Source organism: Calidris pugnax, unplaced genomic scaffold (genome assembly GCF_001431845.1).
Source record: "Calidris pugnax isolate Ruff unplaced genomic scaffold, ASM143184v1 scaffold38, whole genome shotgun sequence".
NCBI classification, from domain to species: Eukaryota; Metazoa; Chordata; class Aves; order Charadriiformes; family Scolopacidae; genus Calidris; species Calidris pugnax.
In genome coordinates this window covers 2,047,804-2,063,760 of record NW_015090995.1, presented here as the reverse complement: position 1 = coordinate 2,063,760, position 15,957 = coordinate 2,047,804, and the positions used below count along the sequence as shown (strand labels likewise).

General features: G+C 54.9%; 1 protein-coding gene across 2 annotated transcripts in view; it reads right to left on the bottom strand.

Moving 5' to 3' along the window:
- EFNB1 (ephrin-B1) overlaps positions 1–15,957 on the bottom strand; it is a 53,929-nt gene that overhangs the window by 13,622 nt on the left and 24,350 nt on the right. For both annotated transcript variants that reach the window (XM_014954952.1, XM_014954953.1), the window contains exon 2: positions 7,315–7,592. In XM_014954952.1, coding sequence (XP_014810438.1) covers positions 7,315–7,592 — 278 coding nt within the window. The remainder of the gene's footprint in view (positions 1–7,314; positions 7,593–15,957) is intronic.

The window sequence follows — 15,957 nt, the reverse complement described above, 5'->3', positions numbered from 1 at the left end:
GTGCGGGGGGGGGGGGGGGGGGGCAGGCAGAGTGACACCCTCCAGCAGCCTCAAAGGGTGCAGAGCAGGATTGGGCAGGGGCTGCATGGGTGAGAGCTGGATGTCACCTCCTTGCTGCCATAGCCCAGGCTGCACATCACTTCTGCACATCACCTCGGTTTTCAGGAGCGCTGAGGAGTTAAACACGTTTTATTTTCTACTAATGGGTCGTGTCAGCATTAACGAGATGCTCCTGGAAATCGTTTCTCCTGGGGAAGAGCATCCTCGGAGGCAGGAGCCCGGCTCCCTGGGCAGACACAGCCTGGTGCCCGGCTTCTGGTGGCCAGGAAAGCCCTCCCTTGGCCATGCCAGAGCTGCAGGCAGCTGCCTGCCGGGTGCAGGCAGGGCCCAGGCTGCCCAGCAGCCAGAGAGTTAAGCGGGTACCGGCACCCCCAGCCGGGGTCTTTGTTGCAGGCAGAGCCCCCCCTTCCCCGCCTCACCCCGTCCCAGGAGCAGATCAAAGCGCTGGGTATTTACCTCCTGGCCGGGTGCAGGACACTGGCCCTTTCTGATAGGGCTTTTCATCCCTATTAGGGCCGTGAAAGGCTGAGCTATGAGATCAGCTGCCAGGGGCTGTCCGGGGACAGCGCTGAGCCGAAAAGGTCAGGAGGGAGGAGGAGAAGAGAAAAGAGGCAGAGGCTTAAGGGACAGGGCTCAACAAAATCGCATTTACTGTGGTCACGGTCTTCAGACAAGCCTCCAAGACAAGGAACCGCGTGTTGTCTAAGGGCCATTATTTGGGTTTGACGTGTCCAGCACCAGGCTTTGAAGTTGGGAGTGGGACACCGTTAGAGACCCGTTTGTCTCCAGCGCAAGCCCGCCGGCTCCCACGCAGCATCTCCCGTGGGGAGAGGGTCTCATCCACCCTCTGCCACCAGTTCCCAGTGGGATGGGGATGCAGGAGGGAAAGCCAGTCCTCAAAACCAGACGGTTGTGACACCAGGATGGCTTTGCTTCACCCAGGCTTTCCACGTCGCCGCAGGTATGTCGCAAGCTGGTGGGACGAGGCCAGCGCCGGCCCATTTGGGTGAAGAATGAGGAAGCCGGTTAATTGGGTTTTTATCAGCACAAGTTCATAGCTCTTCATCACGGCATCAAACGGCACTTTTGCTTTCAACTCATCTTCACCAAACAAGTTGTGGGACGGAAGATGAGGAGCACATGAAAGTGGCCACATTCAAATGCAATCAGGAAAAGAAAGCCAGCAAAGAGCTGGCAGAGTGACAAACAGCCCGGGGGGGGGCTGCTCCTGGTCCCGTCCCCCCACCTCCCAGCACAGCACCCATCAGAGACGGGCAACCGGGGCAGAAAGAACCAGGGAGGAAGTTATTAAATACCAAGGGCTGCAAAAAGAAGCTTCAAGCAGCTCCACAGACACTCTCACACATGGGCTACGGGCTTCCCAAACCAACGGCAGCTATTTCGGAAGCTGGAGGAGTACAGCCAGAAAAGCAAGTATGGCAACATGTCCCAAAAAAAAAAAAAAGAAGGAAGGAGGCTTCTGGCAGTTGGCAATATATAGGTGACCCCCTTCTCCATGCTCAACTGCAAGCTATAGAAAAATGCTGACGTAGAAAGGCCCAGGAACGAAGCCCACGTCGCAGAGGCAGCGATGGTTTACAACAAATAATTCTTGCCAGGTTAAGTCTAATTGCATCTAAAAACAGAAATGCAAGACAAGGGGTTTAAACGCTCGGGATAATATATCTGGTCTCGCTGAATCCTGCTGCCAAAAAGTGTTAGATTGGATTACAAACATTATTACATCAAAAATGGATTGAAGGGCTTAAAGACTAACAATAACCAGCACAGATTTATGGGGCAAACATCTACCGGGGCCTCGCTTTTGCTTTAGTGCTTTCATCAAATGAGGTCTCCTCGCCTTATACAGGCTCCCAGGAGAGGTGGGATTTGGCAGAGGGACAGGCAAGAGATCCCACCTGCAAAACCATCACAGAGCTGGTTGGCCAAGGTGTTGCCCATCACATCTGCAAACAGCTGCCTGAAGGGCATCAAAACGCTGAGCAAGGCTTTTCTTGGGGGTCTTTTGTTCCTCCAAACACACCCCACCAAACACAGAAAGGGCTCTAAGGACCACCACCACCGCCACATCCAAGGACGAAGCAAGCCCTAGGTTGAAGAACATGTCACCTGAGGTAGAGCACGGTGGCACCAGCAGTAGGTAGGACACCACTGGGCCACGTCCAGGGATCCTACATGGTGGGAAGCCGCGGCGGGAGCTCCTCCTCGCACCGCCCCGCTGCCAGGACATCGGGATGAATGCATCTCTATCTAGGCACCTCATTACCAGAGATAGTAAAACTGGAGCAAGTTCAAAGAGCAGCAGCAAACGCAATTAAGAGCCGGAGTGAATTAGGAGGAGAGGTGGAGAGAACCGAACCTGCACGGCTGGATAAGCCACGGTGGGGGCCGGAGCTGCCCATGAGCGTCCCAGGAGCACAGACACCAGGGATGGGGGGGAAGGCTACTTGAGTGGGACACGGACAGCCAGGGAAGCAGGGAAAACCACCAGAAATCGGTAAAAACCAAGGTTGAGGAGAAACGTTGGTATGGTCAGGCTCTCAGACTTGGGGCAGATGATCCACAGGCCTGAAGTAGGACCCCTACTCCACCTCTGGGACACCACGTCCATAAAACAGTCTTCAGTTTTCATCTTCCTATAGGCCTTTGCTCCTGCTAGCCCAAAAAGCAACCGGATGGATTATTTAAGCACTTGGACACATTCTTCCCTCCCATTTCAGCCATTCACAGGCAACCAGCTTCTCAACCAGCTTCTCAACCAGCTCAGCAGGGACGAAGGGAGGAGGAACCGCACGCCTGCTAATGAGCCAGAAGCACCTTCTGCCTTGATGAGGCCAGTGTGAACGATCCAAATCTCACCACTGGTCTGGGGAAGGTGGCAGCACTCACATCCACGCATGGTCTGCAAGTCCAAGCTACTCTGGAGACCCCATCGACCTTTCTAGCAGCCTGCCACGGCTTCGTGCTTGGCCAAGAACCCCCCAAAAGGACTTTCTTTTGAGGTAAAAAGCAAGAATTCATTCCTGTTGGACCTCACCTTCCTACCTCCCACGCAGCACAGCAGAAGGAACCACCTGGGAGAGCCACCATTACACCCTTCTCTCTGTCTGCCCACAGCATACGATGGTTTTGCAGGGAGGGGACAGGATGCCGGGGACAGGAGATTCCAGGCAAAGCCACAGGAGACCAAGGACAGAAGAATCATAGAATGGTTGGGGTTGGAAGGGACCTTAAAGATCAGCCAGTTCCAACCCCCCTGCCCTGGGCAGGGACACCTCCCACCAGACCAGGTTGCTCAAAGCCCCATCTAACCTGGCCTTGAACCCCTCCAGGGATGGGGCAGCCACAGCTTCTCTGGGCAACCTCAGCCAGGGTCTCAACAACCTGACAGCAAAGAATTTCTTCCAGAGATCTAGTCTAAATCTGCCCTCTTCTCTGGGCAACCTCAGCCAGGGTCTCAAGAACCTGACAGCAAAGAATTTCTTCCTGAGATCTAATCTAATCTCCCCACTTTCATTTTAAACCATTATCCCTCGTCCTATGGCTCCCCTCCCCGATCAAGAGTCCTTCCCCATCTCTCCTGGAGCAAATTTAGGGACTGGAAGGGGCTCTAAGGTCTCCCCGGAGCCTTCTCTTCTCCAGGCTGAGCAACCCCAACTCTCTCAGCCTGTCCTCACAGCAGAGGGCCTCCAGCTCTCTGATCCTCTTTGTGGCGCTCCAAAACTCATGGGCTGCCCTAAACTCAAAGTCGGGGCTCCAGCCCTCTGATCCTCTTTGTGGCACTCCAAAACTCACAGGCTGCCCTGAACTCAAAGTCTTGCCATGGAGCAAAACACCCAATTCCCAAATTCCCAGCTTCCCTTCACTCTCCAAGCCCTGTCCCGGCGACGGTGCCCCGTGTCCTACTGGAGCCCCACGTCCTCCACCAAGCTTCTGTCTCCAGCGTGGACCTGCAGGCAGGAGCTGCCACATCTCGTTCTTCATGAAAAGGCTTAGGAAGAGGCATCAGAAGAAAAGATGGTTTTAACGACGGCTGGGGCTGGGTGTGAGGCTTCGGAGAGGATGGGGAGAGGTTACGGTTGCTTTCAAAAGCCTTTTTTCATTGCTAAGCCGAGGGCTGGGGCCGTGTCCCTCGGTGATAAAAGTGGCCCTAAACAAGGCTTGGCATATCCAAGGCGAGGGGGGAGCAGCCCTGAATGGGGAGGGACCCCGGGAAGCCCCCCCCTGGCTCCAGGGGGGAGGTTTTCCAGATGCCTGGGGAAGGTTTGGGGAGGGGGGGGACAAGCGGCACACGTCCCGCTGCCGCCCCGCTCCCCTGCGCCTCAGCAGCGCTTCCCCCCGGCTTAGGGCCGCCGGCAAATAAAAAGGAAGAAAAAAAAAAAAAACAACAAAAAAACCCTTTTGTGTGTCAAAGTAAAGCTTGGGGAGAGGGGAGGGTAAGGGAAAAAAAAAAAAAAAAAAAAAAAAGAGGAAAAAAAGAAAGAAAGGAAATAAAAAAAAAGAAAGACAACACGTGGGTGGTCTGCTCAGGAGACTTTTGACTTTGTTTTTTTGGCTATTTTATTTCTTGGCAGAAAGAGCTCCTGGGGCTGCTCGGCAGAGGGTACGGCCAGATCACAGGAGCATCCTCGGCCCACCCAGGGGCCAAAGTTCAGCTGGCAGCGGCCGCTCGCTCCCAGCGCCCAGGGGGCTCGCATCAAAGCGCGGAGGAGTCAAGAGAAATTAAAGTCAGAAACGGTCCGAGGAGGATGCAGAGGACACTGCCAGCCCCCCCCTTCCCGAGGAGAGAAGGGGAGGACCCCACAGAGATGCTGAGCAGCCCGCTCACCACATCCCTATGAGATGCTGCCAAGGGGAGACGGGGAAATAAGAGGATAAAGAGGAGTTTACGGCAGTCTGTGTGGAGTCACCTCGCCTCGAGATGAAATCAGGGCTGCGTTACAAATGTAGAAAAAATTTCTAGATAGCAGAATCATAAAAAATAAAAAAAAATAAAAAGAGAGATTGAGCAAAAATGCAATGAGTTTAAAAGCCTCAGCCAAACCTCCGACCTGCCCTCGGCCAGTTGATTTAATTCCAGCAAGAGCTTTCATGTAAAATGCAAAGCAGCTCCTTAAAACTTGTGTAATTCAGAGCTCGGGGAAATTCCCTTTGCCTGCACCTTCCTGCCAGACTGCCCTTGCAACGCGAGGGACCCCCACGTTTCTCCTCCCCAGAGCTCTGTCAGCCTCCCGAGCTCCTTCTGGGCAACATATTTGTTTTTGGGGGCTATTTGCAGCCCAAGGGTCCCAGTGGGGCGCGAGGCAGGACCCTGCTTTCAGCTCTCATTAGCTTGACAACCAGGCCACTGCTTGAACTTGACCCCCTGAGCACGGAGGAGCCGTTGACCAAGTGCTTCAAGATGTTTGCCCGACATACAAAAGGCTCACGGCTGTACATTTAGCCCCTTCTCCCCTCCTCTTTGCTCACTGCAGGAAAATCTTGCTGTTGAATTTAGCCTTGCATCAGCTGAGGGACAGCAGAAGGGCTGACCTTTCGAGGTCCCAGAGCCACCAGGCTGGAGACAGCCCTGGTTACCGAGGATGAGGGAGATGGGAGCCAGCGGGGAACCTGTGCCAGGACTTTTGGCATCTCCAGCCCATCCCCTGGGCTTGCAGCCAGGGTTGCCCGCGCCCCAATGGCTGCAAAACTGGTGATCCCACTTGTGACCCCTGAGTGACAACAGGCAGATGGCCCCAGAACCGGCCAGCAAGGGTGACAGAGATGGCAGCTCTCAGGAGAGACCAGCCCTGCCAAACGGTGACTCAGCCCCGCGCAGCCCTGGCTCTCTGCTGGCACCACCACAGTGCCGAGCAGGCTGAGGGGGTGGTTGTGCCAGGTCCTCCCTGCTGTCACCCCTCCTATGGCCATGTCGTGCCAGGCAGGGGTCACTAGAAACCCCTGCGAGCCCCTTCCTCACCACCCCAGGGAGGAGGAGCATCCTCTCGGTCCCTGCTCCTCCCGATCCCGACTGCTCAGCCAGGCGTCAGGAAACACTAAGCAAAATCCACCACAAAGGACGCAAGGGTGGGCTGAGGGCTGACCTGCCAGACCCCATTCCGGCTGCATTCCGTGCACTGGGATTTCTTAAAATTATTCTGCAGCAAAACTTCAGGCGGCCCCAGCCTGAAGGAAATCCAGGCTGGCAGTATCACCAGGAAATCCAGGGTGGCAGAGCACCTCCTGCCCCCAGCCGCCTGTGCAACATCCTCGCCCACCCCCTCAGAGGGCAAAGATTTCAGGCTAAAAATACATTTGTTTACCGACTAGAAAGCAGTGGCTTCCCAGGGCTCGGCACTCGCCTCCCACGCGGGCGGCTGCCCTCTGTGCCAGGCTGTGGTGGCGAGGGGAGACAGGAGCCACGTGGCCACCGTGCCCTTTGCCGGCTGCTCCGCCGCGGCTTCGCACGCGATGGGCCGAGCCAGGGAGAAACGGGGAGGCTGAGGAGAAGCTGAGCAGGGGGAGAGAGATGGCAGGAATCGCCCAGCTCAGCACCATCAGACCTAGGGAAGGTTGAGCCCTCCAGAGTCCGCCCTCTATTCATGCCAGAGCTGGCACAGGGTGTCCCTGCGCGATGGTCCCCCGCACGCACAGACCACGGGCTCCAAGAAAATTCAGCCCTCCTTCCCTCTCCCCTTTGTAGTGCCGTTTTATACCAAGAAACAACAGGAACAGGCCAGTATGTGGAATTTTTACAGCCATTTAGAGCACAGCAAGGTCTGGGCACCACCGGCAGCTTCCCACTGCCAGGGATGCTCTCGCAGGCAGCGCCCAGGGAGGGGGGTGAGCGTCTCCTCGGTCCCCCTTCCTCGTGATCCCAACTGTTCCACCGGGAGCTTCCCAGGGCAAACCCTACAAGAAATGCCCTGCAACACCTCGGAGGAGAACAGCTGCAAAAAACAAGCTCCAGACACACACTGCGCCTCCACGCCAGGGGTGACCCCATCAGGGGGATCTGCTCAGGGCAGGGGGCACAAGGCACAGCCCAGCAGCCAGACAGGGGCCGGTGACCTGCTTGGCCAGAGACACATTCCTCCCTCTTCTCCCATCCAGCGGGAAATATTTTCCGTACGTGTCAGCTCTTTGCACCAGCCAAGTCGCAAACAAGCGCCTGGCGACACTCTCCAGGCCCCCCACGGCCCCCACCCTTGTTGCCAGGGCCGGCCGGCGGCGAGGAAGAGGAGGGCGACTCACATGTGATGAAGTAATCCTGCTGTCGCTTGAACTCCAGGCCCATGTAGTTGGGGCTGAATTCCTGAAACTTGATGGTGAAGCGGATCTCCTGCTCGGGCCGGTTGCACGTCACCAGCACGTTGGGGTCCATGACGGTGCTGCAGGCATCTGCCTGGTCCTTCTTCACCAGGTACAGCTTGTAGTACTCGTAAGGCTTGGATGGCTCGGCCTTGGGGCAGATAATGTCCAGTTTATCCCCAATCTCCGGGTAGATGACCAGCCCCTTCCCACTCATGAACCTAGAAAGAGAGGAGGGCGAGAGGTCAGCCTTGAGCACGAGCAGCAGGGGCCACGCCAGCCCGTCCCACCCCCCCACAGAGCCCCACATCCACACCATTTATTTTCATAGAATCATAGAACGGTTTGAATTGAAGGGGACCTTAAAGATCAGCCAGTTCTATCATCCATGGGCAGGGACACCTCCCTCTTGACCATAGAATCATAGAATGGTTTGGGTTGGAAGGGACCTCAAAGATCATCAAGTTCCAACCCCCCTGCCATGGGCAGGGACACCTCCCCCCAGACCAGTTGCTCAAGGCCACATCCAGCCTGGTCTTGAACCCCTCCAGGGATGGGGCAGCCACAACTTCCCTGGGCAACCTGTTCCAGTGTCTCACCACCCTCATAGTAAAAAATTTCTTTCTGATATCTAATCTGAATCTTTTTTCTTCCAATTTAAAACCGTTTCCCCTTGTCCTATCATTACCCTTCCTGGCAAAGAGTCCCTCCCCAGCTTGCTCAAAGCGCCATCCATCCATCCTTGAACCCCTCCAGGGATGGAGCACCCACAACTTCTCTTTTTTTCACGTGTGCTTAAACTCTGCTGCTTTCTCTCCACAAGATGTTTTTTTGACACCAAAATGAAGCTCTCCTCTTCCTTTGCCATCAATGCATGTGCAAGAAGCCAACTTAGGCTCCCACTTCTGCTGCTTTCTCTCCACAAGATGTTTTTTGACACCAAAATAAAGCTCTCCTCTTCCTTCACCATCAATGCACGTGCAAGGAGCCGAGTTAGGCTCCCACCGACAAAAACTCTCTCGGTTCAGTCCCGTTCCCCAGCCCTCCCTCCATGATGAGGGTGAGCACCTTTCCCAGACCCAAGCCTGGCACCCAAAGGGGAATGGAGCCTTCCCACAAAGAGCTGTGGAGCGGGCAGGCTGGAGACGCCGCGGCTCTGCCCGACGGCCAGGCAAGGAGCTTCCTGCAGGGACAGGCGATAATTAGGTACGGGGAGAAGTCCTGACAATGGGGCACAGGGAGGGATCCCTTCCACACCCTGGCTCCCCGAGGAATTCCTGTCCTTAAATGGAAGGGAGGGAAGCATCCTGCAGGACAACTTCTACCAAGCCAGGCTCAACGGCGTGCCCAGGAGCGTGGGAGGACCGGATGGAGAGGAGCAAGGAGGGAGGAAAGCTATTTGGGGCTGGAAGGCAGGGCACTGCAAAGGGAAGGAAGGCAATATGCTGATAATTAGCATTTAGATTTCATTATTGTGGAGCAAGACTCTGATATTTTTTTTTTTCAGCGTGAAGTAGAGGATTAGGGCAACGAGGAGGGAGGCAGCAGAGCATCTACTTTGATGTAGGCAACGTAACGCATTCTTGATGGAAGATAAGGTGGGAATGGATGTTCCTGCAAAGTTATCTCTGCTCCAACTCCCTCATGTAATTTGGGCACGGCAAAAACCGAAGCGTGTGCTTTGGCAGGCTCTACATCCGTGGCTTTCCCTTCTGCTCCCGGACACGGCGGATCCCTGCTCCATCCCACCCCAGCATTTGGATGGGGAGATGGGACACCTTCTCCCCCCCCAGCCAGCTGCACCGGCTGGGGCTGCAGGCACCACGGAAGGAACATCAAACACACACAAGACCAACCTGCTCCGTGGCTCTAGTACAAGTCTTAGCAAGAAGCCAGGGAGCTGAAAGCAGCTCCTGAACAGCCCAGGCTCCAGGAACCCCAGCAGATCCACACACCGACCAACCGACCAGCCTCGGAGGCGGCAGGCGGAGCTGGAGCCCACACACACCCCGATGCCCTTGGCAAGGGCTCTGGAGCTCGGTGCCAGCTGTAGCAGCAGGAAGGACGGCCAGGACAGACAGCCAGACATCAGGAGGACCTCTCCATCAGCTCGCCGGGTCAGAGGGGACAGCCCTGACCAGCTCCACCAGCTCGCCTGCCCAGCCCCAGGAGCACAGGGAAGGCACAGGGCTGGTGGGAACAGTCCCCTTCACCCACACTGCTCCAGAGGTGGGAGCTGAATTCAGGTGGTTTTTCTGCCCCATCCTCCCTGCCCAGCTGTGGCTCTGCCTCCACCACGCTGGCTCCAGTGGCACCCAAAGCAGCACCATGGTCATGGGACATCAGGAGGGAGGGGGGGACACACAGTCAGGATCATCAAACCCCAGCACCACAGGTGTGGTGGCCATGCCTTTGCCACACAAGCTTTCAGGAAGCCATGAAGTTTTGTAAAAACCCTAACTTGTGGAAGAAGGGCAATGCAGCAGCTTCTTGGAAAGAGGAGGAGTACTGAGTCCAGCTCTGGAGTCCTCAGCACAAGAAGGACATGGACATGTTGGTGCAGGTCCAGAGGAGGCCACAAAGAGGATCAGAGGGCTGGAGCCCCTCTGCTGTGAGGACAGGCTGAGAGAGTTGGGGTTGCTCAGCCTGGAGAAGAGAAGGTTCCGGGGAGACCTTAGAGCCCCTTCCAGTCCCTAAAGGAGCTCCAGGAGGGTTGGGGAGGGACTCTTGATCAGGGAGTGGAGTCATAGGATGAGGGGTATTGGTTTTAAACTGGAAGAGACGAGATTTAGATTAGATATTAAGAAGAAATTCTTTGCTGTGAGGGTGGTGAGACCCTGGCTGAGGTTGCCCAGAGAAGCTGTGGCTGCCCCATCCCTGGAGGGGTTCAAGGCCAGGTTGGACGGGGCTTTGAGCAACCTGGTCTGGTGGGAGGTGTCCCTGCCCAGGGCAGGGGGGTTGGAACCGGCTGATCTTTAAGGTCCCTTCCAACCCCCAACCCTTCTGTGATTCTAAGAAACTTAACCCCTGCAGGGTTGGTGCAGGTGGGACGCTGAGCAGAGCCCGGCTCCATCCCCGCCGCGCTGCCGGCAGGTGAGCGCCGCGCTCGGCTTGCAGGCTACCAAGTAGGTCAGCTGGCCACCAGCCAGCACGCCGCTTCCAAAGCCTTGGGAGAGATAAAGGCTTCCCCCACCCACGGCCGGAGCCCTGACGCAATCCCAGGAGATGCAGAAGAGCCTCCCCGCCCCGCGCCGGGCCGCAGACATGCCGCGCAAGTGAACACTTGCACGCTCGCTCACGGCTTCCCACCCCGACAGGCAGCTGGATCCCACACTCGTTTCTCCACGACGGGGCTGAGTCAGAAGCTTTCTGGCACCGGACTCTCAAGTGACTCAAATTCCCATCCTCCAACCTCTGCCAGCTCCCTCCTGCCCAGAAGATGCCAAACAGGAAGCCACAAACAAGTCATGCAGATGTCTTGCAACGTCGGAGCGGGAGGAGAAGGCTCCTATCCGTCCCCCATCTCCATACCAGGAGGAACTATCACACCTCCTTGGCCAAAACCTTGGCCAACACCTGCGAACCGACCGGTCCACGCGACACCAGCCTGCGCTGACGGCACGGCTGGCTGGGATCAGGTCAAGCTGACTTTTAAGCAGGGGAGAGGCCATAAAGCAATCAAGGGAGCTGAGAACATCCCGAGCACCACATCCTGCTGGCACTCCTTCATCCCAGAGAATCCAGAAAGAAGGCCTATGTTTGTTTTATTAGTTTTAAGGATGAAATTACGAGCTGTATTTCTTCTCTGAAGGCTCGGTCTCGGCTTCAGGAGCACATACAGCTTCTGCCTGGGAATTAGCCCAGGAACATTTTCCAGATCTCCTGCAGGAACATCGAGCAAGACAGAGCTACCAGCCAAAGCAGGCAGCCCGTCATCGCAGGCAGAGGCAGCGGGGGGGCTTTTGGGGGTGCTCCCTCTGACTGCTGCTCCCTGCCAGCCGCATTCCTGCCCGCACACACACGTTTTACCCTTTGTCCTCCAATTTCCCTCATTTTTTCTCCTCCATTTCCCCCTTAGTGTCCTCCCTCTCTTCTCTAAAAGCAGGGCTGTTTCCCAGCCGAGAGGCCGGGCAGCACGAGGGGTGATGAGAAACCCCTGAAGTGTAGCACCTCCCTCATCGCTCTTCAAGCTCTTAACCATACAGTGAGATATTATTTTTTCCCCCAAAAAAGTATGTTGTTTTGTCACAAGCAATAGCTTGTGATGGCTGTCCTAGGAAAGACCGACAATGGTTCCCGTCCTCCAAGAGGCCACTTCTCCAGGAAATTCTCCTTTAAAACACAGAACGTGAAAAGCAACATTTGTCACGAGAAGAGCAGAGAAAATAAGTGTCCAAAAAATTGTCACAAGTCACCTGTACGCAGTGGTACAGCAAAGAGTAGGAGAAATTGTACTTCAGAAGGACCGTTGAAGGCAAGAAAGAATTACACTCCTGACTTGTCTTAACAAGGACACATCTTCAAATTTATCTTAACTGGAAAGAATGAACAGATCTTTTAAATTAATAGGAAAATTCAACATGCCCTCAGAGCACGCACAGTAATTCGGGGGGGGATCTGCTGTATCCTCCGTACATTGCAGTTTGATTTCCCTGTTTTTAAAGTGGGGAGGGAAAAAAAAATAAAATATCAAAATTCAACTCAACCTTAACACTGAGCCTAAGACTGACACCTGCACAATGACACACTCTGGGACACAGCCACACACACACACTCTATTAGACAACCTGAATTTGGGTCCGGCAGAGGGACAGGACACTGAAAGGGAGGACGCTGCTGCTCGAAACAATAACCTCCCAAAAACCCAGTTTTGACCCCGCTCCTGGGAGATGAGCAGACCACGAACTGTCCCAGCTCAGCGTGTCCCTTGCGATAGGAGGGAGGTGGACCCAGCACCAGTGTCCCACCAGTGACAGCCCAGTGCTTTCGGGTCTAATCCTGCATGGAGTGTGCTGGAGCCCTGCTGTGGAAGGCGATAAGCGGGTACCCAACACCCCAACCCAGCACCCCAAGAACCCACAGCACCTGATGGGGTCCCTCCACACACACACAGCCCCCCTCCTCTTCCTCTCCCTCCACCTGGGATGGGGGCTCTGGTTCTAATTACTTAGCATTGGTACTACCACCAGTTAGCAGCTCCCAGATAACATCTCAGCATCCTTTCTCCTGGTGTCAAAGGTGGTGGGAAAGATTAACTAGAGCCATTAAAGTTTAAAAAAAAAATGATTTTGTTTTTTCTTTTTGTTTCTGCAGGTGCTGCAAAGTGCACCCAGCCGAGCAGAGCATGCCAGGCAGGGAGCACTGACCTCCACGCTGGTCATCACCAGCTTCAGCACTTAAAGCCCCTCTAGGTAATTTTTGGGTGGCACCTGTGGCTGCCCACCTGCAGAGCCGTGCCAGCCGTGCCGAGGAGAATCCCAGCCAGGCATTCCCGGCCCATGGCCCCCAGCTCCCAGGCCCCCCAGCCCCCAGCTCCCGGCCCCGCAGGTTCCTTGGGAGCGATCAGGTGGCGGCGTCCGATTTCCTCATTGTTTCGGGAGGTGTTTTCTGATGGGAAAGGTGAAAAGGGTATTTGTGAGCCTTGTAAACCGATTCCTCCGAGTTGGGTAAACAAGGGGAGCTCTGTTGGCAGCGGGATGCCGGAGCAGAGAGATGGGATTAAAGAGCAGCCTCTCCCCTACCCCAAGCTGGGGGGCCGCTGGCGGGGACCCCCGATCCCCTGCAGACCAGGTGGAGGGCTAGATCCCACTCAGGGCTCCAAAAAAGCTTCAGTGGGACTTGATGGAGCAACCCAAGGGTTACAAGTGGGACCTGCTGGAAAGGCCATGGGCTTGGCCAGTGACCGGTGTCAGAGGAAGCCATCCTGGCATCACGGAGGTGATTTGATGGGAAAGGAATGGGGAAATAAGAGATGATGATCCCCTGAAATAGGCAGTGGAGCTGCCCGGGAACCAGGGATGGATTGCAGCCATCATGTCTCCAGGCTGTGCCCAGGCAGGAGCTGAACCACCCCATGGCACCGTCCCCTGAAATAGGCAGTGGAGCTGCCCGGGGACCAGGATGGGTCGCAGTCATCGTGTCCCCAGGCAGTGCCCAGGCAGGAGCTAAACCACCCCATGGCACCATCATGGTCCTCAGGTGAGCAAAGACCAGCCCCACGGTGCCACCTGCCTCCAGCCTCCTGCCAGATCACAAGCCCATGGCTTGCCGGGCTGGCCCATGGGATCCCAGTCATGCCAAGAAGCTCCAGCAGCACCAAGGTTCCTGCAACCAGCAGACCTCAACCAGCATCACACAGGGATGACCTGCTCCATCTCACCGCTGCTGGAGGCTCAACAAGCCCAGGAACATGGGGTGAGAGGGAAAACCATGCAAGTTTGGCCAGACCAAGCTCAGGACTCGTGTTGGGCATGATACCTCCCTCCTCCACACACACACACACTGACAGGCAGGCTCCTCTTCTTCTCCGTGTGGGCATGTCCAGGCGAGCAGACTGGGTCACGGTCAAACACGGACGAGCTAACACGTTCACAGCAATAGCTGCAACACAACTGTCCTGCAGATAAGGTATCCGGTACCTTTACAAACATGTTAGCAGTCCTTCAGCTCTTCCTTAGGGAGAACACAGCCAGCAAATTGCTTGAAAATATAATATATCTTTTTTTTTAGAAGAACAGGTTGATACACTTTCCACCAACCTCTCTCCCCCTGAGCCCAGGCACTTATTGAACAATATGAACTACAAAATCTTTGGAGCAGCATCACCGCTCTCCAAGAAACACAATGCACCTCACCTTATTTCAGCCTTTGCAGAAAACAGAACAACATTTAACAACAATCTCCTCCTTGGAGAGGATGCTCTAAAGCATTAATGCTGACATACATACAAGATGACATATGCTAAATGCTGTTTTCTTCAAAGAAATCCAAAAATAACTGGATCTTACAAGGAGGACATCTACTTCTAGCAGTGAAGGTTGCTGATGCTGGGCAGAGCAAGGCGCTGCAAGAGCAGGGCAGCAGTAACTGAGGTATATATGGCATGAAGCAACTGTGTTTTCCTGGTGTCTGGGCAGCTGAAGAACACGTTGGCACCTCTCGCTGTACCAACACAGCATATGGGTCCTCCCAGCAGGGCCACGGCTCCCAAGAGCCACCACAGCTCACACCAGCTGGGAACCATCTCAGAAACGGGACAGGGAAATGGCTCCACAAGCTAAAAAGATCCCGTAAAAAAAAGCCAGAACTCTATGTACAAACTGGGTGTGTTCTCCTGGAAAACACTCTGAAACCTGCAAGAGCTTCTGCCGATGCCCAACTGCATGGAAAATTAAACATCTGCCTCTCTGTCCCATTCTTACTCACTTTTCTGGAACACAGCACCAGTGTTTCACAGAAGCTGCCCAAGCACAAGAGACTCTCCTGCCCAGGACACAGCTACCAGCTAGAAGAAATCAGTCCAGTCCTGGGAGGAGTCCTCTAGACCCCCCAGAGCCACACAGCCAGGTCACACTCCAGCCATCAGAGGGTCCCTCCAGAGCTCATGCTCCAGCCATCCCTCCAGAGCTCCCCTGGTGACACCCAGCCACATCCATGTTTGCCAAAACCCGGGTTTTCACCAAGCAAGAGACATCAAGGAGTTGGCAGCAAACACTGGGACCATCACGGTGGTACCTTCACAGCACCGCTGCCGTGGCTCAAGTCAAACAGCATCATCAGAGCAAACCCCACATGGACAACCACATGGTTCCCTCTGAGCTTGAACGAAGAGCATCAGATATCCCAGTCCATGAGGATGGGGCAGGTTTTCCCAGAAAGACCCCAGGCAGGGCTGGGCTGCCCACAGACACTGCCACATCAGTGGGGGTCCCCAACCAGTGGGACACCACAGGCCACCAGCCAACTCATTTCACCTCTCGAGAGCAAAGAACAATTAAAACACAGAAATGACATACTCAACGGCCCACCTCATCCCAGTAACACCAGCAGCATCCACAGCCCTTTCCAGTAGCAGTGACGGCGCCCGGAGGCACAGGACCCTTTCTCCTTTTTGACTCCCTTTAAATTCTTGTGAACAAAGATATCCCGTGGAAGGAAGTTAATTAAAACTTAAAATAAAAAGCTTCCCCGCTCTCCTCTGCCTTCCATCTGTATCTGTCGCCTTCTCTCTTCTTCAGTCGAGCTCTTCGTCACTGCGAGCGAGGGTAAATAGGAGCACGCGAATCCCCACACTTTTATATCCCGCTTCTTTTATGTGCTCTTCTATTATTAGTCTCCTTTAAAAAGGGCCTTCGATCTCTTTTTTTCCCCCCCCGCTAATCTATGTATAATTATTTCCACTGTCCTTCTGCAAGACCTCTTCTATTTCTGCTGCGTCCTTCTGGAGCCGAGGTGGTCAGCACAGAACCCAGCAATTTCAGGTAACTTTCTGAAAACAGCCTCCTGTCTCCTTTATTCCTTTGGCCTCCGCTACTCAGAGAGGTATTTTTTCAATTATTCACAACAGCATCTCCCAGCCCCTCCAGC